This window comes from Galeopterus variegatus, unplaced genomic scaffold (genome assembly GCF_000696425.1).
Source record: "Galeopterus variegatus unplaced genomic scaffold, G_variegatus-3.0.2 Scaffold996, whole genome shotgun sequence".
NCBI lineage: Eukaryota > Metazoa > Chordata > Mammalia > Dermoptera > Cynocephalidae > Galeopterus > Galeopterus variegatus.
In genome coordinates this window covers 409,264-433,899 of record NW_007727107.1, presented here as the reverse complement: position 1 = coordinate 433,899, position 24,636 = coordinate 409,264, and the positions used below count along the sequence as shown (strand labels likewise).

Below are 24,636 nucleotides of genomic sequence, written 5' to 3'. Positions count from 1 at the left end.
TGAGTGTGTATTTGCCAATGTGTACTATTGGCAGTTTAGGCTAGGACAGCCCCTGGCCTGTGTTGAGGGCATGTACCTGCGTGCTTTGACGGTGGAGTTTGGGCAGCGGGTGGGACTGGGAGAGTTCAGAGGAAGGGACCTCAGAGGGAGAGGACCATGCTGGGGGCCTGACTAGGTTCTGCCAGCCATGAGGCACCTTCCTAGCTGACCTTTCCCAGGCCCCTCGGGTGCCTGGCTCTGCTACCCTCCCCCCTCCCTGTGTGGGCTCTGAGGAGGCATCCTCTGTGGAATGTGTTTGGTGGCTGAGGGCCAGGCTGGGCCCAGCTCCACTGGCAGGCTGGGCAGTGGAGAGGGGTACTTTTGTGTTGCCTCCATGGTGGGGAGTCCAGGGCTCCCACATGCCTGGGACATTCTGCCCCAGCTTCACGCTCTGCTTTCCCTCTGGCTAGGTGACTCCCACACGGGTCATGCTGTTGTCTCCCGATTCAGCCGGCCCTGCCAGGTGAGCCTAACCTTACACCTGGGCATCTAGGAGCAGTGTGACTCCCACCTATGCTGAGGGGAAATGAGGTGGGGCCCAGCCTTTCAGGCCCAGCCCTCCCAGCCCAACCCTCCCTCTCCTCTCTGGTCTGTTGGTTCTGTGATTATTACCCTTCTGGATTCCTGGCTTGAAAGGCACAGCACTCAATTCTTGTCCTGCTCTAACATGCTGGTGGCCCATGAGACCTCACCCTCCCTTCTGCTCAGGAAACTGACATCCTTGCAGAGGAGTCCTCTTTCTCCTTGGGTTTCTTGGCCCCTCCTTCCTGTCACCTGCGCCTGGCCCTTCTAGGCCCTGCTTCCTGGAGATGGCCCCTCTAGCCCCTCACCCTCTGATCCTTGTTGTGGCACAGGGCAAGTGCAGGGTGAGGGTGGAGTGTGGTGCAGTTCTCCCGAGAGAATAGTGTTTACAGAGAGTGAGTAGTGTTGAAGTTTCCAGGGAAAATGTCTCCTGTTTCTGACCCTTTGCTATCCTGGACAATAGTGCCCAGCTAAGTGTGGCCCTCCTCTGTTTACCTCTTGGGTTAGGAGGGGCATATATAGTGCCGCAGCCCTATCCCTCACCAGTGGGCCCAGGGTGCTCTGGTGGCTACGTGAACCCCAACTCAATTTCTCTCCCTGCCAGGTGACCATGCCTGCCCTTGGCCCAGCTCTTCTCCAGGCTCTCTGGGCTGGGTGGGTCCTCACCCTCCAGCCTCCTCCACCAGCTGCTTTCACTCCCAACGGCACATATCTGCAGCACCTGGCCAGGGACCCCACCTCTGGCACCCTCTACCTAGGGGCCACCAACTTCCTGTTCCAGCTGAGCCCTGGGCTGCAACTGGAGGCCATGGTGTCCACTGGCCCTGTGCTAGACAGCAGGGACTGCCTGCCGCCTGTGATGCCTGATGAGTGCCCCCAGGCCCAGCCTACCAACAACCCCAACCAGCTGCTCCTGGTGAGCCCAGGGGCCCTGGTGGTGTGCGGGAGTGTACACCAGGGGGTCTGTGAGCAGCGGCGCCTGGGGCAGCTTGAGCAGCTGCTGCTGAGGCCAGAGCGGCCTGGAGACACTCAGTATGTGGCTGCCAATGATCCTGCAGTCAGCACAGTGGGGTTGGTGGCCCAGGGCTTGGCAGGGGAGCCCCTTCTGTTCGTAGGGCGAGGATATACCAGCAGGGGGGTGGGGGGTGGCATCCCACCTATCACGACCCGGGCCCTGCGGCCACCAGACCCCCAAGCTGCTTTTTCCTACGAGGAGACAGCCAAGCTGGCAGTGGGCCGCCTCTCTGAGTATAGCCACCACTTTGTGAGTGCCTTTGCGCATGGGGCCAGTGCCTACTTCCTGTTCCTTCGGCGGGATCTGCAGGCTCAGTCTAGAGCCTTCCGTGCCTATGTGTCTCGTGTGTGCCTCCGGGACCAGCACTACTACTCTTATGTGGAGTTGCCTCTGGCCTGCAAGGGTGGCCGCTACGGGCTGATCCAGGCTGCGGCTGTGGCCTCATCTGGAGAGGTGGCCCGAGGGGAGGTGCTCTTTGCAGCCTTCTCCTCGGCTGCTCCCCCCACCGTGGGCCGGCCCCCATCGGCAGCTGCTGGGGCATCTGGAGCCTCTGCCCTCTGTGCCTTCCCCCTGGTTGAGGTGGACCGGCTTGCTAATCGCACACGAGATGCTTGCTACACCCGAGAGGGCCGTGCTGAGAACGGGACTGAGGTGGCCTACATCGAGTATGATGTCAATTCCGACTGTGCACAGCTGCCTGTGGTGAGTTCTGGCACTGCCCCAGCCTTTCCCTTTCTCGAAGGCTACTGGCCAGGTGTTTGCCACCAAGCAGCTGCCCAGGGAGTCTGAAGGGAAGTGGGTGGTGATGTGGGGATGATCAGGTCAACAGATATTAAGTGCTTCCTTTACGTCTGGTTGGTGGAGGGGTTCCTAACCACAAGCGTGGCTTTCAGGGTGGCAGAGAGCAGTGCAGGGTTGGGCTTGGACCAGGATGCTGAAGCGATTTTGTATAGGTGGATTTTGTATAGGTGGTCATTTGTATAGGTGGACTGAGAGGGTATGTGAGGTTTTAGGATAGGGACAGGGACTCAGAAAGTTGGGATGAGACCTATTGTTTTAGCTTCTTGAGTAAGAGAGGAAGATGTGGTCTGCTAAGAAGGAGAGAAGGCCAGGGGAGGAGTGGGGAGGGGCACTGATACCCACAGTTGACATCCTGAGACTCCAAATTTGGAGGGGAAACCAGGGCCAGGGAGCACAATCCACAGAGCACAGAATGGGGACTTTGGTGGGTAGGAGACCAGTGAGGGGACTCAGAGATAAGCATCAGTTCAGGGCTGTTTGCCTGGATTCACACCACACCCTTTGGAGCAAGATGGGAGCAGGGTAGGCCCCCGGGCTGGTTCCTTCACCCACCCACCGAAGAGGTTGGAATTTGTTCGGCTACAGCCTCGGGATGGATAAAAAAGGAAAGAGATGCACATAGTGGGACTGAGTCAGTGAGAGGTGGCAGAAGGCCCAGGTGAGTGGACTTGGAGGTGAGGATGTGAGCTGTGAGATGCTTTGGAGAAGTGGTCCAGGAGAGGGCTGTGCACATAACCTGGAGGAAGTAGCTCCTGGGCCAGGGATGGCAGGAGGGGCTGCAGGCAGAGGCGGGGATCAAAAGAGCGGGAAGGAGCCACTGGAAACTGTCTACTGAGGTAGGGCTAGGGATGTAGTCATGGGAGATGTTGTCTAGGGTGGGGTTGTCAGGGAAGGCCAGCAGACAGACTGGGGGTGGGAATGAGGTTATCCAGGGAGGGCCTCACCAGTGCTTCTTGCTGCCTGCAGGACACCCTGGATGCCTATCCTTGTGGCTCAGACCACACACCCAGCCCCATGGCCAGCCGTGTCCCATTGGAAGCCACACCAATTCTGGAGTGGCCAGGGGTTCAGCTAACAGCTGTGGCAGTCACCATGGAGGATGGGCACACCATCGCTTTCCTGGGTGATAGTCAAGGGCAGCTGCACAGGGTGAGTCCACAGGAAGTCCCAGGGTCTGGAGAGGAGCTGGCCTGGGTAGTGCTACTCCAGGGATCCCTGGAGCTGGGATGTGTGAACTGTGACATGCTCTCTGGCTCCAGGCTAGGAGAGAAGACTTGTGTTTCTCTTCCTGGGGCTGGGTGGTGTTAACCTGTGACCTCCCCACACTCCCCCTGGGCTGGTTGGTGTGACCTGTGACTGCCCAGGAGAAATTTCTGTCTATGGGGGCAGGGGGACAGGGCCTTGTGCCTGTGGCCATGGGCTTGGGTCCCACACTGTGTGGTCTCTGATCTTAGGTTTACTTGGGCCCAGGGAGCAATGGCCACTCATACTCCACACAGAGCATTCAGCAGGGTTCTGCAGTAAGCAGAGACCTCACCTTTGATGAGACCTTCGAGCACCTGTATGTCATGACGCAGAGCACAGTGAGTGCCAGGCACGAGCCAGGGCATGTTCCTGGGAGGGACCTCTGGGCAGAGCAAGGGACTCATATGTGGGTGAGCTACTGGTGTTTGGATTGCTGGCCTCAGGTTGTCTTTGCTGTTACAGCTTCTGAAGGTTCCTGTGGCCTCCTGTGCTCAGCACCTGGACTGTGCCTCTTGCCTTGCTCACAGGGACCCATACTGTGGGTGGTGTGTGCTCCTTGGCAGGTTAGTGCTCCACCGACCTCTGACCCTCTCCCAGCCCTAGCCTCATGCCCTCAATGCTCCTGGATAATTGTCCTGCCCAGGATTCCTCATCCTTGGCTCTCAACTCTGAACGTGATCCCTGGATGCCCCGATCCCCCATACCTTCCTCTGCCCTGCTCATCAGGGCAGACACAGGAGCCTGGTGTTGTGTCCCACATGAGAGCCCTGCCCAGGTCTTCAGGATTGTAGGTATCCCTGCCCTAGGATCTCCCAGGGGCCCCATGTGGGTCATGGACAGATGCTGATCATTCTTGTGCAGGTGTAGTCGCCATTCTGAGTGCTCAAGGGGCCAGGGCCCAGAGCAGTGGCTGTGGAGCTTCCAGCCTGAGCCAGCCTGTCTGCAAGTGACAGCCATGAGTCCTGCCAACATCAGCCGGGAGGAGAGGAAGGAGGTGAATGACCAGAGTGGGTGGGGTCTGGGGGGAGGGCTCTGGGGGTGGGTAGAGACCTTGGATTTTGGTGTCAGATGCACCCAATGCCACATGGCCTTGCTCACATCACTTCTCTTGGGGCCTTGATTTCTCTGTCTGTTACTAACCCAGGCCAGAGGGTGTCTGTGAGGCTTGGGGGCTGGTGTCTGCTGGTGTCTGCCCACATTGGGTACCTTGTAATGTGAGTCCTGGTCAGCTGCCTGATGGCTCTGACAGTGTGTTCTGTGCTCTCTTGACAGGTTTTCCTCTCAGTGCCAGACCTGCCACCCCTGTGGCTGGGGGAGTCATATTCCTGCCACTTTGGGGACTATGACAGTCCTGCCCTGCTGACTGGTTCTGGTGTGATGTGCCCTTCCCCGGACCCTAGTGAGGCCCCAGTGCTGCAGAGAGGAGCCGGTGGGTGAGAGAAGGCGCTGGCCCCAGGGGCCTGGGATCCCTGCCCTGCTCCCATATTGCTCCAAGCGGTGTGATGTGAATCCAGGCAAAGAACCCTGAACTGATGCCTGCCTCTGAGTCCCCTCACTGGTCCCCACCCCCACAAAGTCTCCACTCTGTGCTCTGTGGACTGTGCTCCTCGACCGTGGTTTCCCCTCCACATTCAGGGTCTCGGGATGTCAACTGGGCTGAGCGCCTCTCCCCTCCTCTCCCCTCAGCTCTAGCCCCCTTTCCCCCTTTGCAGACCACGTCTCCGTGAGTATGGAGCTTAGATTTGGTGCTGTTGTGATTGCCAAAGCTTCTCTCTCCTTCTATGACTGTGTGGCAGTCACTGAGCTCCGCCCATCTGCACAGTGAGTTCCTCCCCCTGTCGCCCTGCTCCTGGCTGCCCCAAGGCGACCCCTGACCCATGGCTGTGCTCTGTGCAGGTGCCAGGCCTGTGTGAGCAGCCGCTGGGGGTGTAACTGGTGTGTCTGGCAGCACCTGTGCACACACAAGGCCTCGTGTGATGCTGGGCCAATGGTGGTGAGCCAACAGGTGAGAGTGACTCTAGGCTGGACTCTACAGAGGGCTCGGGGTTCCCAGCATGAGGGTTTTTCTGATGGCCCAGGGTCTGTGTGCCTGCCTGCACACCTGAGGTTCTGCTCTGAGCACCTGAGCCTCCATGTGTGACAGACTCACTGGAGAATGGCTGCCAGTATGTCCTGCCTGTTTTGGGAGAAGACTTTGTAGCTGAGAGGCAGGGGAGGTCTGGCCTTCATGCCCCACCTCAGCACAGATGCCCCTGGAGCCTGCCCTCCCCTTTTTCTCCTTTAGATAATTAATGGGCTGTTTTTGTTTCTTTTTTCCTTGGTCTCCTTTCCTCTTAACATACTCTTTGCCTGCCTGCCTCCTGCTCCCACGCCTGACTGCTGAGTGGCTCTTCTTGTCTTTCTCTGCCTCCCCTTCAGAGCCACCTTCTCTCCGTAGCCCCTCCTGCAAGAGATGTACCCACCCCCTTCCCACCTATAGCCCCCAAAACCACGATCACCCCTGCTCCTGACACCCTTCCTGTGGAGTCTGGGGCTCCCTCCGCAGCCACAGCCTCTGACGTCCCACCTGGGGCTGGGCCTTCCTTGCTCAGCCCCTGGGGGCCATGGGCAGGTCCCAGCCCCGTACCTTTCCCTGCCTCCACAGAGTCACCCCTCCATGAGAAGCCCCCCACTTCCAGCTCCCCCAACAGACCTGGAACCACTGCCCCTGCTCCCACTGATTTTGGACCCACAGCCACACCTGAAGACCTCCCAGCCCCGCACCTGTCACCCTCAGACACAGCAGCAGTGTCCCCTGCAGACTCTGGGCCTGAAGCCCTGCCCTCTGCAGCACCCCAGGACCAGCCCCCTGGCACTGCTCCTGCCACCACTTTCCCAGGGGCCACGGGCTCCGTGAAGCCTGCTCTGGACTGGCGCATGAGAGAAGGCGGCGAGCTGCTCGAGGCGGACGAGTGGATGGGGGGTGACGCACCCGCCTTCTCCACTTCCACCCTCCTCTCAGGTGATGGAGACTCAGCAGAGCAAGAGGGCCCTCCCGCCCCCCACATCCTCCTGTCCAGCCTCGACTACCAGTATGACACCCCCGGGCTCTGGGAGCTGGTGAGGCCCAGCCCAGGAAGGAGGCCTCGGGGAGGGGATGTGGGGAAGACGCAGCCCCTTGCCTGCCTTGTGGTTCTGCATTGGGAGGGATCAAGTGGCAGGGTGGGGTCTGCAGCCCCATGCCAGCCTTGCCCCTGGGATCTGGCAAGGCAAAGGATGGAGGTGGGCAAGGTGGGCTCCATAGACTGCCTTGCTCTTGGTGCCTGCAGGAAGAGGTGAATTGGGGGGCAAGCTCCTGCCCCTGTGTGGAGAGTGTTCAGGGCTCCACATTGATGCCAGTCCACGTGGAGCGGGAAGTCCGGCTGCTAGGCAGGAACCTGCGCCTCTTTCAGGTGAGTGTGTCTGTTTGCAGCTGTCCTTGCAGCGTCCTTGACTATCGACAAACTACACACAAGCACTGGAGAGCAGGAAGAGGGCATGGCCCCACGTCTCAACCCCAACCCAGTTGGTGTGCTGGGAGACCTGCGGGACTCACTGGGCTCAGCTCCTGAAGCTGCCCCAACAGTGTGTCTTCTGTCCCCAGGACAGCCCAGGAGAGAATGAATGTGTGATGGAGCTGGAAGGCCTCGAGGTGGTGGTTGAGGCCCAGGTCGAGTGTGAGCCACCTCCAGATACCTGGTGCCATGTCACATGCCAGCAGCACCAGGTGTGGACCATGAGTGCCTGGGTGGGCAAGGGTGCACTGGGCACAGGCTGGCTACCAACCTTAGCTGGTTGTGCCATAATTGTTCCAACCCAAGCTCTGACCCCATGACCCCGAGGGAGTCGTGGTACCTCATCTCTGACTTCTGACTGTATGCCATGGGGTCTCTGCATCCCACCCCTGACCTCTAACTTGAGACTCCATGGGATCCCTACATTCTAGTTCTGCCTCTAACCTCCAACCCTGTGGCCCCATGGGGTCCCTGCACCCTAACTGTGACCTCTGACCTTATGCTCTCATAACTAGTCATTTTGGTCCTTTCTTTGACCACCCCCAGCCCCAGGCTCTGACCCCACTCCCATTTCCCCAGCTCAGCTACAAGGCTGTGCAGCCTGAGCTCCGTGTGGGGCTGTTCCTGCGTCGGGCCGGCCGTCTGCGTGTGGACAGTGCTGAAGGGCTACATGGTGAGCTACCTAGGGGCCACTGGGGCTGGCAGTGGTAGCAGGGCTCTTCCAGGCCTGCCTCTCACATTTGTCTTTGTCACTCCCAGTGGTACTGTATGACTGCTCCGTGGGACATGGGGACTGCAGCCGCTGCCAAACCGCTGCGCCCCAGTATGGCTGTGTGTGGTGCGAGGGGGAGCATCCACGTTGTGTGGCCTGGGAGGCCTGTGGTGAGGCCGAGGCTGTGGCCACCCAGTGCCCTGCGCCCCTCATCCACTTGGTGTGTTGGAATGCTGGCATGTCCCTTCCTCACTGCTGCCCTTGGAGGGAGGGTGTGGGTGCTGTGGGCACAGGGAGCCCAAAGGTGGAAAGATGGGGCTGCCTCGCCAGGCTGCCAGGAGTCAATAGGTGGGTGGAGGTGAGCAGTCCTTGTCCTGCAACAGGTGGAGCCACTGACTGGGCCTGTAGATGGAGGCACCCGTGTCACCATCAGGGGCTCCAACCTGGGCCAACATGTGCAGGATGTGCTGAACACGGTCAGGGTGGCTGGAGTCCCCTGTGCTGTGGACGCCCAGGAGTACGAGGTATCCAGCAGGTGAGTTGGCTGGACCCAGCAGGAATAGGGCACACCCTGGAGAGCTCCATGGTTGGCTTTCCTGCTCGGGGTCTCTCACTCAGTCCTCCTCTGTCCTCCTCTCTCCCTCCTCTTTCATTCTGGTCACAGTGCCTCAGTACTGGGCTTGCCACTGAGGCCTAGGAGCACCCACCCACAGACCTGCAGGTTCCTGGCCTGGGCTGCTGGGGGATCATTCCGGGGCCTGTCTGGGGCAAGGTCACTGCCCAGAGCTGACTGTGGTTCTGCTTCCTGGCTTTCTCAATGACTGTGGATATAGTTGTGGTAGCAGAGTCCTCAGATCCTAGACAGCTATGCTCCAGGGCTGGTCTTCTCACCAGCTGACCCTTATTCCCCAAGAACTGCCCTGGTCTGGGCTTCCCAGGAGGGTAGACTTGTGGCACACCTGCTGAGTGCCGGGCTCCTCATGACCCAGGTTCTGGGTTATGGTAACCTGGCCGGTGTTTGCAGGGTCCCAAAGATGAATACACGGGACCTTCTCAAGGAAGCATCCACAAGCAGCAGGGCCCAGACCCGGCTGGATATCAGGGTAACCTGGAGATTCTATGCAAAACCAACATGGAGCAGATCCTTAACTGCACCCTCAGCGGATGGACTCGGGGCCTGTGGTGGGACCCCGCAATCTGTATTTTAAACAAGGAACCACTTCACTAGATCAGGGAGTTCCCCCCAGATGAGTTTTGACTGAGAACTTAAGGTGAATATCTAAACTGTTAATGATTCCAGAACCATAAGACTAAAGTAATTTATGAAGTGATTTATAAAGGGATTAAAATATATTCTGGCTGGAGTCTCTCCTGGGTCGTTCACACATCACTTGTTGTTCTCCTAGAGTGTTTGCAGCAACTGTGTCAATGTCATGGAGTCAAGCCACTGCAGACTTAACAATCTGGAAATTAATTTTCCTCAAGCTTCTGTTTTCTGGCTAAGAACCAGCATTTTCTTAGATGTTTACTCTCCTTTCACATCTATTCCCAGATCAGACTAGAGGCTTTTAGGGACTTTTGCTCATGAAGAAATCAAGTTTCTACCACTTTGAAAGTGGGTGCTATGCACGTGGGGATTGCAGAGGACTTGGGGCGGCTGGCTAGGCCCACTCATTAGCTCAGCAACTCACCCCCACAACCAGCCTTACAGGGCTCCTTTGTAAATACATGGTACAGCACAGAGAGAGAGAGATTCCTCCTTGTTGGGACTTCTGGGGCTACAAGTGAATAACTGAGACCACGAATATTAATTCACAGATGCCAGGGCCTCCTGGTGTGCCATAGGAGTTCCCTCTAAAGTGAGAGAGGACCTTTCTCAATCTTGTGGAGGATGGAGGGGGTGATGGTCAGTTTGGGGGGCCCTCAGTGCAGCCTGGCACCTCTTAGTCTGCCCTGTGCCCACAGCCTCGTGTGCATCACTGGGGCCAGCGGGGAGGAGGTGGCCGGTGCTGCGGCGGTAGAGGTGCCGGGAAGAGGACGCGGCGTCTCAGAGCACAGCTTTGCCTACCAGGTGCCTGACAGTTGAGCCACCCCAGCTGCCAATAGGCCAGTCCTCTGGTGGCTTCTCACTGCCCATCTGGTTTCGCTTTCCTAGGGCTCCCCACCCCAGGACCATCTTGTCTCTCTTAGGCTTCCCCTGCCTCTCTGTTTCTGTCCTGACATTTGTCCGTCTCTCCCTGTCCTCCTTCCCATAGGACCCGAAGGTACATTCCATCTTCCCCACCCGTGGCCCCAGAGCTGGAGGCACCCGACTCACTCTGCACGGCTCCAAGCTCCTGACTGGGCGGCTGGAGGACATCCGAGTGGTGGTTGGAGACCAGCCTTGTCACTTGTGAGGGCCGCTTCCTTATCCTGCAAAAACCCATGTGATCCAGGGAGAAGATGAAGGGCAGGCATTGGAGAGCAGAAAGGGTGGGAGGACCAAGTCTGCTCCATCAGAAAGTGGCCAGACCCCTCCAAAGCTGGGGCTGTTGGGGGACTGTAGCCTCCAGGGGCACCTGGTGGAGACAGCAGTTGGCACTGAAGGGGAGTGAGCTGAGGCCTGAGCAGGTCCCGAGGTCCCCTTCCTGTGCCCCTCTGACCCTGCCTGGCTTGCCTTCTACTCCCACCTCTCCTCTCCAGGCTGCTGGAGCAGCAGTCGGAGCAGCTGCAATGTGAGACCAGTCCATACCCTGTGCCTGCCACACTCCCTGTGGCTGTGTGGTTTGGGGCCACTGAGCGGACGCTTCAACGTGGCCTCTTCAAGTACACATCAGACCCCAACGTCACCTCTGCAGGTCCCACCAAGAGCTTTCTCAGGTGCTGGGCCCGAGGCATGGAATGTGGCATGTGGCAGGGAGATCCTTGCAGCTGTACTACAAGGGGGTGGCAGGGCTTTGTGTGGGGGGCTGTGAATCCTATGCCGCTGGTAAGGGAGGTGGGGTCATGTGGTTTGGGCCTGGGCTGTGCTTTAGATCCTGGTTCATGTAGCCACGAGTGGTTCACGGACTGTGTTTCAGTGGAGGACGTCAGATATGGGTCCGAGGCCAGAATCTAGACGTGGTGCAGATGCCAAGAATGCGAGTGACTGTGGCCCCAGGAGTGCTACGGCCCAGCCAGGGGCTTGGACAGAAGCGCCGCATGGTTCTGGAGACAACGTGCTCCCCTGGGGCCTCCTGTGACAGTCATCATGTAGGACACCCTTGGGCATCCCTGACTGCACTGGGCTAGCCATCACTCTCCCCTCACCCCACACTGCACTCTGTGGTTAGCCATGGGTGGCTGGTACCAAAGGATACTCTTCCCATCTTTGCTCTCTCCGCTTCCTGTGCGGCCCCTCACTGACCCTCCCTTGTCTTCCTCCACCCAGTTTGAGGAGCCGTGCCACGTGAACTCCTCCCAGCTCATCGTGTGCTGCACACCTGCCCTCCCGGGTCTGCCCGAGGACCCCTGGGTCCAGGTGGAATTTATCCTTGACAACCTGGTCTTTGACTTTGCAACACTGAGCCCCACACCCTTCTCCTATGAGGCTGACCCGACCCTGCAGCCTCTCAACCCTGAGGACCCCACTACACCGTTCCGGCACAAGCCTGGGAGTGTGTTCTCTGTGGAGGTACTGCTCCTACTCAGACACAGCAGGGTTCTTCCCTTCGCTAGACAGCACTGCTGTGTGGAGTGGAGAGCCCATGATGATAGAGCGAGGGCCAATGGCTAGACACAGTTCCTCATCCTTACTGTGGCGAGGGCTGAAGGGCTGCTGGTGAGGGTGCCTAGCTTGGCACTTGGGAGGGGTTTGACCAGTTGGCCAGTGGCCTGGGTCCTAACACACTCCGTGGCAGGTGTCTGAATGACAATATGTAAATAGTTTGGCTCACACATATATGGGTGTGTGGTACACAGTAGGCAGCTGGGCTGATCCCCAGCTGGCAGCGTGATTCACACAGACACGCACAGAGCACGTGTTCTGATATACGCAGTTGGCAGCGGGTGGGCACTCGGACAGGCCATAGGTAGACAGTCCATCATCACCCTCCTGGTGGGCCATCAGACAAAGTGGGAGCTCTGGCTTTGTTAAGGAACTGGGCAGGATTTGGAGAACTTTATATTCTGGAGAAGGCAGCTAGTGAAGGGCAGAGAAGGGTCGTGGGGAGCAGCTTGGAGGATGTCTCTGTGACTGTTGGTCCCATGTGCAGGGGAAGAGGTCCTGAGGGACTGTCAGCCCTGCTCCTTGCGGTGGGTCTAAGGACCACCTTCCCATATCTGGGAGGATAGGATCTAAATGACCACCAGATCCCTTGGGGAAGGGTTCTGAGTGACTGGTTAGTGACCCATGTTCTAGGGAGAGAATCTGGACCTTGCAATGTCCAAGGAGGAGGTAGTGGCCATGATAGGGGATGGCCCCTGTGTGGTGAAGACGTTGACCCGGCACCACCTGTACTGTGAGCCCCCTGTGGAGCAGCCCCTGCCGCAGCACCATGCCCTCCGGGAGGCACCTGATGCTTTGCCTGAGTTCACGGTCAGTGGGCAGGTCCTGGGCAGGGCTGGGCATTGGGCATGTGCTCAACCCTCGCTCACAGGTGGCTCCCCACCCAGGTGCAGATGGGGAACCTGCGCTTCTCCCTGGGTCACGTGCAGTATGATGGCGAGAGCTCTGTGGCTTTTCCTGTGGCAGCCCAAGTGGGCTTGGGGGTGGGCACCTCCCTACTGGCTCTGGGGGTCATCGTCATTGTCCTCATGTACAGGTGGGTGTAGCCAGATGTGGCTGGACTCTGTGGCTTTTCCTGTGGCAGCCCAAGTGGGCTTGGGGGTGGGCACCTCCCTTCTGGCTCTGGGGGTCATCGTCATTGTCCTCATGTACAGGTGGGTGTAGCCAGATGTGGCTGGGCTGGGCTGGGGCAGGTAGCAGGATGTAACTGGACTGGGAAGGGGCAGACTAGGCCAGGGATCAGCAAACGTTTTCTGTAAAGGGCCAGAGAGCAAATATTTTAGGCATTGCAGGCCAGGTGGTCTTTGTTGCATCTATTCAACTCTGCCATTGTGGCACAAAAGCAGCCATGGACAATGTAAACACATGAACATGGCTGTGTTCAAATCTTTACTTATAAAAGTAGGTTGTGGGCCTCATTTGGCCTGGTTGCAGTTTGCTGATCCCCGGACTAAACCATGCTGGGCTAGACAGGACATGGGTAGGTGTGGCTTGCTTGGAATGGGACAGGTTGAATTGTTCTAGGCTAGGCCTTGGCTTGGCTGGACATGCCTAGGTTAGACTGTGCTGGACGAGGCCAGGGTATGCCTGGGGCTGGGTCAGGTAGCCCTGGGCCAAGTGGGACCCAGCAAGGGCTTTCGCAGCCTCTGGCCTTCCCCTCCTGATTCCCCTCCTGACCTTGATGCTGAGCAGGAGGAAGAGCAAGCAGGCCCTGAGGGACTATAAGAAGGTTCAGATCCAGTTGGAGAACCTGGAGAGCAGTGTGCGGGACCGCTGTAAAAAAGAGTTCACAGGTGAGAACAGGTTCCACCCTCCACGGCTCTGCCGAAGCCCACTCCCATCACATGGGATTGGCGCTCATAACTGGCCTCTTCTGCTTAACAGACCTCATGACCGAGATGACTGATCTCACCAGTGACCTTCTGGGCAGCGGCATCCCTTTCCTTGACTATAAGGTGTATGCCGAGAGAGTCTTCTTCCCTGGGCACCGGGAGTCGCCCTTGCACCGGGACCTAGGGGTGCCTGAGAACAGGCGACCCACTGTGGAACAGGGGCTGGGGCAGCTCTCCAACCTGCTCAACAGCAAGCTCTTCCTCACCAAGGTGTCACCCCACCCCCATCCGCACCCTCCTCACCCCATCTTATCCCTAACTGACTCTTCTGGCCCACCTTTTCTCCATCACACCCTTTCTGAATCTGCCCCTCTGTCCCTGCCCCACCCCCTGTCCCTGGCTGCAGTTCATCCACACGCTGGAGAGTCAGCGCACATTCTCAGCTCGGGACCGTGCCTACGTGGCATCTCTGCTCACCGTGGCTCTGCATGGGAAGCTGGAGTACTTCACTGACATCCTCCGCACCCTGCTCAGTGATCTGGTGGCCCAGTACGTGGCCAAGAACCCCAAGCTGATGCTGCGCAGGTCTGTGAGGCTTTTGGGCTGGGTGGGCTGTGGACAGCTGGAGCCAGGAGATAAGGCCTGGGCCTGGGGGTCTGCGGAATAGTCTCACAGCCCCACCTGCTGACCCTGGCCCTCCCCTTTCCTGTTACCCCAGGACAGAGACTGTGGTGGAGAAGCTACTCACCAACTGGATGTCCATCTGCCTCTACACCTTTGTGAGGGTGAGGGAGCAGAGGTGGGTGGGCCTCCTGTCCAGGGAGGGTCTGGCCCTCTAAACTCCTAAGCCTCAAGCCCCCACATAGCTTGCACACTTGCGGTGGAGCAGAGACTCCCACCCAGCATGTCCTTAGTTACCTTAAGCCTGCATCCTGTGCCCTCCCCCAGCATGTCATGTCCCATACCTTTCTGCCACCTGCGTGGGGGGCCCTAACTGCCTATGCTCCCCCAGGACTCAGTAGGGGAACCTCTCTACATGCTCTTCCGAGGGATTAAGCATCAAGTGGACAAGGGGCCTGTGGACAGCGTGACTGGCAAAGCCAAATACACCCTGAATGACAATCGCCTACTCAGAGAGGATGTGGAGTACCGTCCCTTGGTGAGTGTGTGTGTGTGTGTGTGTGTGTCTGTATCTGTGTGTATGAGAGTGTGTGTGTGGTATGTGTGTGTGTGGTGTGTGTGTGTGTGAGTGTGGTGTGTGTGTGTGTGTGTGTGTGTGTGTCTGTATCTGTGTGTATGAGAGTGTGTGTGTGGTATGTGTGTGTGTGGTGTGTGTGTGTGTGAGTGTGGTGTGTGTGTGTGTGTGTGTGTGTGTGTGTACGTGTGTGGCCTGCAGTGTCAGTCCCCGGTGAGGGTGAGGAGGGGAGGATGTGAGGGTATGTGTGGTTGGGGCACCAGCTTCTGGTGTTTGCATCTGGATATAGAGCCAGCCTGACTCTTGTCTGGCCACTGGAAGAGACCTTTAGATAGCAGGGTAGAGGGTTGGGCCAGATCTTGAGGATAGGGCCTTGGAGGGCCGCTAGGCTTGGAATGGAACCAGGGTGGCCATAGTCATGGTCTGGGAGGAGCCAGCCCTGTTCTGACCTGTGCCAGGGACTGAGTGCCTGAGCATATCTGCCTGACCATCCTACTGGGGCTGTGGCCCTGCCCACCAAGCTGGGAACCACCCTGGCAAACCTGCCTGTTGCTTCCCTCTGGGTTTGCTTTCCCCTTAGTTTTTGCGTGAGGGTTCTTTGGGGAAAAATCTCAGGGTTTTCTTCTCTCAGGCTCTGCTAAACCTGTTGCTCTATCAGAGTGGGTGGGGAATCCTTGCTATGCAGGCTTCCCTCAGGTACTTCAGCCTGACTGGCAGCCTGGAATCTGGCATCTGAGTGAAGAGGGATTTGTGCTCACTCATTTTTTCTGCCTTCCACCCTGTAGATGTTTACAAGAGCACTGAGCTAGCTGCTGGGGTCACAGAGTGGAGGAAGCAGGCAGGCAAAGAGACAAGAATTAGGGACTGCTTGGTGCTTGGGAGTCAGAGGCAGTGGTTTCCTCATGGGTTGTCTCTGCCCTTGGCCTTGTGCCTGGTCATCCTCAATGTGGCGTGAACCCTGACAGCTCCCATGTGTCTTGCATAGACTTTGAATGCACTGTTGGCTGTGGGGCCTGGGGCAGGAGAGGCCCAGAGTGTGCCCGTGAAAGTCCTGGACTGTGACACCATCTCCCAGGCCAAGGAGAAAATGCTCGACCAGCTTTATAAAGGAGTGCCTCTCGCCCAGCGGCCAGACCCTCGCACCCTGGATGTCGGTGAGGGCAAGGGGAGGGGTGGTTTGGGTTCCTGAGCTGGTGTTGGGCCTGGGCTAGCCCAGGACCAGCTCTGCAGGGACAGCTTGTCACCTAAGGCTTGTGGGATGTTGAGAGTTGGGGCAGAGGCCAGCTCTGGAGCACCTGTTGAGGGGTCCCCTCCTGGTCTTTGGAGAGGTTGGGTATGGCTGCCCCCTCATGGAGTGGCTAGTGTCTCTGTGGTTGAGGAGATGGGCTCTACTGCAGGGAAGGTATTCTGGAAGGTCTGGACCAAATCCTACCTTGCCCTTGCAGAGTGGCGATCTGGAGTGGCCGGGCACCTCATTCTTTCTGATGAGGATGTCACTTCTGAGGTCCAGGGTCTGTGGAGGCGCCTGAACACTCTGCAGCATTACAAGGTGAGAGGGGTGGGAGCTGGGGAAGGAGTATGGTGGTGTGGGGCTGGTGGTGGGATCACCACCTGTGGTCTGCAGGTCCCAGATGGAGCAACCGTGGCCCTCGTCCCCTGCCTCACGAAGCACATTCTCCGGGAAAACCAGGATTATGTCCCTGGAGAGCGTGAGTACCACCCCCGTGCCCACCACCTGTCACAGTCCTCTACTCTTGCTTTGCCCAATCCTGGGTAACGGGGGGAGGTCTTCTGGACCTCAGAGCAGACTCGCGCCTATTTCCCTGCCACCCACAGAGGCTCAGTCAGGCACCCAACTCCTCGGAGAGCTGGCAGGACCCAGCGGCCCTGGGGGGCTGGCACCTGGTGAGGGATGATGAGCTGTGGGATCTTGGCACAGGGACCCCAATGCTGGAGGATGTAGATGAGGGGGGCATCCGGCCCTGGCACCTGGTAAAGCCGAGTGAGGAGCCGGAGCCTCCCAGGCCTCGGAGGGGCAGCCTGCGGGGCGGGGAGCGTGAGCGAGCCAAGGCCATCCCTGAGATCTACCTGACCCGCCTGCTGTCCATGAAGGTGGGTGGGGAGGACCGGACGGGCAGTGGGGTCTGGACTGTACAGGAGAAGGGCCACTTGGGTTGGTACGGGGCTGGCACAGGCATAGTGCACGCAGTGACTGAGGCTGGGCTGGTGCTGAGGGCGCCTTGCTGATTGCACTTCTCTGCTGGCTCTTCTTCCCATAGGGCACCTTGCAGAAGTTTGTGGACGACCTGTTCCAGGTGATTCTCAGCACCAGCTGTCCTGTGCCACTCGCCATCAAGTATTTCTTTGACCTGCTGGATGAGCAGGCCCAGCAGCACGGCATCTCTGACCAGGACACCATCCACATCTGGAAGACCAACAGGTGGGGCTGGGGCCAGGTGGGCTCCGGGTATGTGGGGGGTCTTCTCTACTGCCTTCCCAGCACACTCATTGGCCATGCCTGCCCCACCCGCAGCTTGCCACTGAGGTTCTGGATCAATATCATCAAAAACCCACAGTTTGTGTTCGACGTGCAGACATCTGATAACATGGACGCAGTGCTCCTTGTTATCGCGCAGACTTTCATGGATGCCTGTACCCTGGCCGACCACAAGCTGGGCCGGGTGAGTGGTTCTGGGATGGAGACGGAGGGGCTGGGTGGGGTGGGGGCGGTGTGGGCTGGGGTGGACAGTGCTGTGCATACACACACATTCCAGGCTTTCCCTGGAATTTCAAGGAAGAGGGTTACGAGAGTCCTCTGACTTCAGGCATCTTCAGGCCAGGTTTTGTCCCAAGGGCTCCCTAGAAGGTGGCAATGCCTCAGTATTAAGGGGTGAGCAAAAGTAGGGGCACCGTGTGCCAATCCACAGGGCTGAGATGTGGGCAGCCAGTGTTGGCAGGCTGTGGCATGGGCCAGGTCCACTTGGTGAGGGCTCACCCCGAGGGCAGTGGGAGCCACAGAAGGCTGGAGGTGTGGTCAGGCCTGAGAGTTCAGTGGAGTGTCCCGGCAGTTGTACCCTAGGAGGACTGGAGCCTGGGAGTCCAGAGAGGAGGCTGTTCTGTCCTCCGAACAAGCAGTGGCCAGGTTCAAGCCGGCAGTAGGGTGCAGGGCAGGCAGAGACTGTGGGTTGGATGTGGGGGATAAGGAAGTAGGAGGGGTCACATGTGATCCCTGGGCCTCTGGCTGGTGAGTTCAGACTTGGATGAGGTGAGCCTGAGGTGCTTGTGGGGCCACCAGGTGGTTTCCAGGTGAAGACATGGATTCTCCAATCCCAGAGCAGCTCTGGGCTGCCTGGTGGATTTGATTCCTTAGGGTGGTGGAGGTATCTGCCTGCCAGTGGAGTAGGAGACAAGAGAGTCCAGGAGAGTGCCACGGTTTGGGGGATGTGCTGAGAAACAGAGCAGAAGTGGCCTGAGCACAGAGGTTAGAAGTGTGTTGTCACAGTAGTAAAGCCAGGAGAGTCCCATGACATGTGGGGTCCCTAGTGTGTCTGCTCAGGCACCAGTGGGCAGGGCCCTTGTGGCTCTGCAGGTTCATAAATTCAGGGGCTCTGCTTAGCCCAGGCTGCTGGGCCACAGTTGGCCTGTGACCTCTTGAGAGATAAATCTCTAGACCTCTGAAGAAACAAAATGGAAAGTTCCACTCTGTAGCACTGTCTTTTGGGAGCGCTTTTTGTTCCACATGTTTTCATCCTTCTGCCTAATGATGAGCAGAGAATCAACCAGGACACACCAGGACACCTGGGGCTGCTTCTGGGGTGGATGCTGAGTGATGGCTGCGTTTTTTGCCAGATCTTCCCACTGCCTCCCCTTCCCAGCAGGACAGCAAGTGGTCCCTGGATAGCTCAGGAATAGTCCACACCCGGAATGCCAGTGTCCCCATGGAGAGTTGATAAGAAAGCACACATCCTGACTCAGGCTGAGGGTTGAACTGGACTTGCGTCTCTGCTCATGCAGGGACAGCGCCACGTGAAGATCTTTCTGACCTTCCCAGCAGCTTTAGGATGAGGCCGAGGTCCCAAGGACAGAAGCATGCTGCCCAGAGCCCACTGCCGCTGGGACTTGAACCCATTTCAGCGGTAGAGGCAGTGTCTGGGTGTGTTAAATTATGGGCTGTCAAATCCCAGCTCAGCCACTCGGGAGTAAGGTGGTTTGGGGCAATGTACATAGTTTTCTGGGTCACAGTTTGCTGATTTTTAAAATGATTACATGGGGAGTGAACCTGTGCTTCCCACCCTGCCTGCCGGCTTCCTGCCGGATCCAGATGGAGGCCTGTGGAGCTGAGAAATGACCTCAGAGCACTACAGGGAGGAGCTCGAGCTGAGACATCAAAGGCTGGACACTGGTGGTGGGGAGGGAGTGAAGGAGGCTCCTGCAGAAGGAAGTGGGCTAGGGTGACCAACCACCCTGGTTTGCCAGGGACCTAGAGGGTTCCTGGCATGTGGGACTTTTGGTTTTAAAACTGAAGCAGTGCTGGGAAGCCTGGGACAGTTGATCACCCTAACCAGAGCTCTCATCTGTCCTTCCTCTTTGACTGTCCTCCTGCTGGCACCAGGACTCCCCCATCAACAAACTTCTGTATGCTCGGGATATTCCCCGTTACAAACGGATGGTGGAAAGGTACTTCCAGGATGGGAATGGCTCTGGTGAAGAGTGGGTGGGTGGAGATTGGTGTGTGCATGGGCTGAGGCTGGGGTACGGGCCCTGGTGGAGGGAGGGGGAGTGGGTCTGTTTACCCAACAGCTGTGGTACTTGGGCTCTTTGGCAGGTACTATGCAGACATCAGACAGACCGTCCCAGCCAGTGACCAAGAGATGAACTCTGTCCTGGCTGAGCTGTCCCGGGTAAGGCCTCCCTCTGCTTCTTGTTTGGGCACAGGCCTCCTGCCACGACCTGTCCCCTTCACACTACTCCTTTGCAGGGGAGCCCTTGGACCTTGGCAGCCCTGTGAGCAGGTTGGAACACTTATAAGTGCAGAGTGTTCCAACTGCCACTGAAAAAACCAGGGCAGAGCAAGCAGGGGTCTTGACCTGGTGGCTTCTTCCTAGCCTGACTCAGCCAGGTGCTTGCACTTCCACAGCCCTTGTTGGGTGTGTCACGATAGATCCAGGGCAGTGAGGAAGCTGGGGTTCAGCTCAGGCTTGCCTGTGTCTTCTCACTGCTCCTCTGTCCTGGTTTTTGCTCTTCTGACATGCTCCCACCTCTTCCTAAAACTGCCGGAAAATATAAACCCCAGGGAATTTATAAACAACATTCCTGAAATGATGATGATGATGACAACCACAGCACTAATAGCAGCTACAATTTTGGTGTGTAGCTGTTTGTTGAGTCCTTCGTGGGGTGCTTTGATTATCTCATTTGTTCCCATAAGAGCTCTGAAAGCTAGGTGATATCAACTCCATTGTCCAGATGAGGAAGTTGAGGCTCAGAGTTGTGCCCATGGAGGGGCCTGGGAGTGACCTCAGGAAATACTTGAGCTAGATCAGAGCAGAATTATGCTGGGCTTACAGCCTGCAAGTGGCATCTATCCTACTTGGCCCTGCAATTGCTTGGGATGGCGGAAAGTCCAAGCCAGAGCCTTGAGGGGCAGAGAGGCAGGCCCCAGTGGAAACCCCAGGCCTTGCGGAAACTGTAGACCTGGGGGCTCTTCCTACCAGGGAGGCTCTCTGGCCCTGTCCTGTCCCCAGCTGGGCACACCTAGCCTGGGGTCCCTGGTCTGTGGAGGGGCTCTGCTTCCCACCCAGAGTCGGTCCCTTCCTTCACCTCTCAGGCCCCTTCTCTCCCCTCCCCTTCCCTGGGGTACTGGGATTCCTCTGTGGCTGGCTGCACCCTCTCTCTCTTACCTCTCTTCTGACCTCCTCCCTAGAACTGCTCTGGAGACCTCGGGGCGCGAGTGGCCCTGCACGAACTCTACAAGTATATCAACAAATACTATGACCAGGTGGGCAGACCCTGGGCCCTGACTGGGAGGCTGACCTCGAGGTACTCCCTTGGAGGCTGAGGGGATGGATGTGAAGGGGGCCTGGCCTTTGGGTCTCCCCCAGGCACAGAGTAGGGGAGGGGTTGGGCCCTTGGCGGATTGGGACCTGTTCTTCAGGCATGCTTCCTGGTGTCGGCTGTGCTCTAACCTTCCCTACCACTTCCTATCCCAGCTCCTCAGTAGGGCTCCCAAGCATGGTAGAGGTGGTTGGGTGGAGGGGCTGGGGCATCTACTGGGACACACAGCTGCCACCTCCACCCGACCATGCCCTCACTCAGTCCCTACCAGAGTTCAGGGTTGGCAGCTTGTTGTGCATGGACACCTCTGGGTGTGCAGGCCCGGCTGTGCTGTGTGAGCTACCAGAGAAGAGGGACCAGGCACAGCACTGGGGTGGGTGAGGGTACAATGTAGCTGGTGAAGAGGCTTTCTGGGGGATCCCTGGGCTGGGCCTGAAGATCTGAGCACCCAGCTGTCAACTTACTGAGTGCCTGATGGAATCGTCCACTCAGATGTTTGTGTGGCACCAGTGACGTGGCCATTTCTGTTCAGAGATGAGAACCTGCCTTGTGGCCCACCGTCTTTTTTTTTTTTTTTTTTTTTTAAAGATGACCGGTAAGGGTATCTTAACTCTTGACTTGGTGTTGTCAGCACCACGCTCTCCCAAGTGAGCTAACCGGCCATCCCTATATAGGATCCGAACCCATGGCCTTGGTGTTATCAGCACCACACTCTCCCGAGTGAGCCACGGGCCGGTCCCTGTGGCCCACAGTCTTGCTTGGCATGGCGAGATGTGACACAGTCTCATCCCTTCGTAGAGACATGTGGTACGCCATGGCTCCTCTCCCCCAACGCTGCCATCCTCCTGGTTCCCACCCATTCCCTTTGTGGTAGCCCCCCACTTGTGGTTATTTAGTCGTTGGTGTTGGATTAGTATCTGTCTCCCACCACATCTCTGGTCAGTGTTGGGTTCCTGCTCCTTGGAGGGCACGCAGCCCATAGAAACAGGAAATGCTGTTGCCTGGTGGGCGGGTGAGGCAGGATGGCTGGAGCAGGGTTTCTGAGTGGTCTGCAGGGAGAAGGCCAGCATGGCAGGTGGGGCCGGCCTCCACACAGCACGATTTTCCTGGGTGGGGTGGATAACCACAAATGCTAGGTACTGTGAAAAATACTTCATTCCCTCCTCACTAATCCTTAAAACTCCGTGGCGACTTTACTGTTATTCTCCCCTCCCATTGGTAAGATCCTGAAGTCACACAGGAAGTTAGTGAAGTGATTCGCTGGATTTCTTGGGCTGCAGTTGTTCTACAGCATCTTAGGAGGCCTGTTGAAGTCTGCAGCATATGGGCAGGCTGAAGTGGTCTCCCGGATGATGCTGGTCTCTGTGTTTCAGATCATCACTGCCCTGGAGGAGGATGGCACGGCTCAGAAGATGCAGCTGGGCTATCGGCTGCAGCAGATTGCAGCCGCTGTGGAAAACAAGGTCACAGATCTATAGGGACCCTGGAGCCCTGGCTTGCTGTTGCCTCAGCCCTACCTGGCAGCCCTGGAACCTCGAGGGAGAGACCACTTTCTTAGATGCCTGTAGTGACTGACAAGCAGAGTTAGTGGAAGGTGGCTCCCAGCCTCCTAGTGGCTCTGGCCTTGGCCCTGCTGGACTCACCTTGCAGGTCTAGGGCCTTGAGGCCCGTTGGGGGGTGCCCAGCCTGTTCCCTGAGCCCAGCGACCCTGTGGGCTACTTCCGTGTGATGCAATGACAGTGCACGATGCTGGGGACTAAGGGCTTCCACAGAGTGGCCGGAAGGGCCTCCAGGCCCCTGGGGAGACCGTACTGTTCCTGAACACTGGCCTTTGTCCCACTGGGATTTAGAGAGGAAGGAGGAGAGCCCCTGACTCCCCACTTCCTGTCCTCCTCCTCCTCCATCCCTGACCTCAGTTTAGCTGCCTCTGGTCTTGTTGCTGCTGCCACATCCTAGGTCCAGGAGAGGAATGCCTTTCTTAGGCCACTGCAAACTGAACCCTGAGCAGGGCTGGCTGCCTCAGGGCCACCCTGCCTCACAGGCAGCCAGTGGTGAGGGGCATCTGCTGCACGGGGCCTTGGGGAGACTGGTGGCTCCACTGACCCAGCTCTTCATTAAAGAATAACACACTGTGTGGAGTCTCATGTATGTGCCTGTCCCCTCCCCTAGCATGAGGGTTGCAGCTGTGCCTGGCAGGCACTGGGGGAGGTGGAATCCTCCCCCACATAATGCCCCAGGTTGCAGGGCTGGCTGGGCTCTCCCTGGCTCTTGGGCGGGTCCTGCTAGTGTCACAGCTTCTGTGAAAGAAGTGAGAACCCCATCCAGGACAGGGTTGGGAGAGTCCTGTGACCTGAGGTAGAGGGGTCTACAGTCTCTTCAAAGGGACCTGCCTTATCTGCAATGTGAGTATTCTAACTTCGCTGTTCATGTTCCATTTATCTTGAAAGGAACTAAGAAAGGTTGGCATCATTTCAGGCAATTGTAGACAGAGAGGGTCTTGAGGGTCCGTCTCCATGGTCCTGTTTCTGGACTTCTGGTTTCTGTTGCCTTCCAAGTCAAGGCATTCTAGGGTGGGGCTCCTAACCCAACTGTCTGCCTGCACGAAGGCCACTTTGCATAGTTTTTCCCCGATTTGTAGCTGGAGGTGAGCTTTGAGACTTATCTGGGTCTTGGGTTGCTGGCTGGATCTGTAGGGCTAGGGGTCGATGCCCCCTTGACTAAGACCAACCTCAGCTTCAGCAGGAAGCCAGCCCACCACCAAACAGAGGTGAGACGGGCCTTTCAGCCCTGAGGTCTTCAGAAGGCTCACCTCTCGGCTCTCTTATTCCCCACAACCCAGTGACCCCCAGCCTCCCTTCCCCTCTGGTGCAAAGATCCCATCCTCCCTTGGGGGTCTTCATTTAGTTTGAAGAGACAGACTACTGCAGTTCCAGGAGGAGTCCTCTTTCTTGCCTCTTCTTGGTCCTAAATAAAGCCATCTGCAATGTCCTTGTCCTTAAGACAGCAGGAGCTACGTTGGTCTTGTCCATAACAGGTGTAGTCACAGCTGCTATTCTCTGCATTGGCTCTAATGTCCCTCCTCCATTTCTGCCTGATGTGGGGTCTACAGTTAGAGACAGGTCAGTAGGCAGGTACCGTCATTTGGGAGGATGTGAACTTCAGTCCTTCAAATGGGTACTCTAGCAGGTTTATATAGTTACTCAGAATGGTTCTGACTCTCCCCCAGTTGGCTGCGCTGGCCAAACGATGGAATTGATCCCCCATCCTGACAGTCTTCAGGCAGATGGGGAATTTGGTTTGGGGTGAACTTCAAGCAGGCACAGAGAGGGAGGCAGTGTGCCTCTGTTCCAGGCTCAGGCCTCTGTAGGTTTTGGGAGGCCTGTAATAAGGCAGTTGAGAGGTGCCAGGAGAGGAAGGCCATGTACCCACCTGCCTGGGCACGTGCACATGGGAGGGGTGAGTATGGAACATGCTCTGAGTCATCCACTTTCAAGTCTCAGCCCTCACAGAACATTGTTATGATAAAAGATATGTTTTAAAAATCTATCACGATAGGAAAATTTTATATCTTTACTCAAATGCCCCTAAGAATGGAGATTCCAACACCAACAGTACTTTGTGATTGCTCACCTGGGTCTTGGCCATAATTTCAGTGTAGAGCATCTGTAATTTAGTTTGATCCATCTTTTTCTAATTTTTTTCTTATCAGGATTGCAAAAGTGTGTCCTCATTACTATATTTTCCACAAACCTGTTAGCCTACAAAGGGCCTTTGTTTCTTTTTATTACCAGGAGCCCCTTAAAGAGTTTATGGAGGGACTTTATTTAAAGAGCTTTCACGGGCCGGCCCGGTGAAAAGTGCGCCTCTTGGGAGTGTGGTGGCGCTCCCGCCGAGGGTTCGGATCCCACATACAGACCGGTTCCCGCTCACTGGCTGAGCGAGG

General features: G+C 57.3%; 1 protein-coding gene across 2 annotated transcripts; it reads left to right on the top strand.

Annotated features, from left to right (window-relative positions):
• PLXNB1 (plexin B1) lies at positions 1-22,825 on the top strand. 2 transcript variants are annotated; one of them, XM_008574081.1, is made up of 37 exons: positions 1-502; positions 1,166-2,278; positions 3,344-3,526; positions 3,832-3,960; positions 4,085-4,185; positions 4,484-4,616; positions 4,895-5,051; positions 5,335-5,443; positions 5,519-5,627; positions 6,041-6,721; positions 6,931-7,053; positions 7,245-7,367; positions 7,735-7,828; positions 7,915-8,087; positions 8,251-8,402; positions 9,833-9,938; positions 10,123-10,259; positions 10,550-10,726; positions 10,927-11,098; positions 11,277-11,519; positions 12,246-12,422; positions 12,500-12,648; positions 13,305-13,405; positions 13,497-13,714; positions 13,851-14,029; positions 14,163-14,229; positions 14,457-14,603; positions 15,625-15,793; positions 16,085-16,188; positions 16,264-16,348; positions 16,579-16,751; positions 16,919-17,079; positions 17,173-17,320; positions 19,252-19,316; positions 19,465-19,540; positions 20,563-20,637; positions 22,067-22,825. In XM_008574081.1, exons 1-37 carry the CDS (start codon positions 290-292, stop codon positions 22,169-22,171), a joined length of 6,627 nt encoding a protein of 2,208 aa, XP_008572303.1. In that variant the 5' UTR covers positions 1-289; the 3' UTR covers positions 22,172-22,825. The 2 variants fall into 2 exon arrangements, 1 of the variants encoding a protein (XP_008572303.1); XR_550593.1 differs by lacking the exons at positions 16,579-16,751; positions 19,252-19,316; positions 19,465-19,540; positions 20,563-20,637; positions 22,067-22,825 and having other exon boundaries at positions 17,173-17,261.
• Positions 22,826-24,636: the final 1,811 nt, after the last annotated feature.

Coding starts and splice junctions, on each gene's coding strand:
- PLXNB1 (XM_008574081.1), top strand. CDS start 290: ATGTGTTTGGTGGCTGAGGGCCAGGCTGGGCCCAGCTCCACTGGCAGG. Junction 7,054..7,244: donor GGAACCTGCGCCTCTTTCAG/GTGAGTGTGTCT, acceptor TTCTGTCCCCAG/GACAGCCCAGGAGAGAATGA. Junction 9,939..10,122: donor AGCACAGCTTTGCCTACCAG/GTGCCTGACAGT, acceptor TCCTTCCCATAG/GACCCGAAGGTACATTCCAT.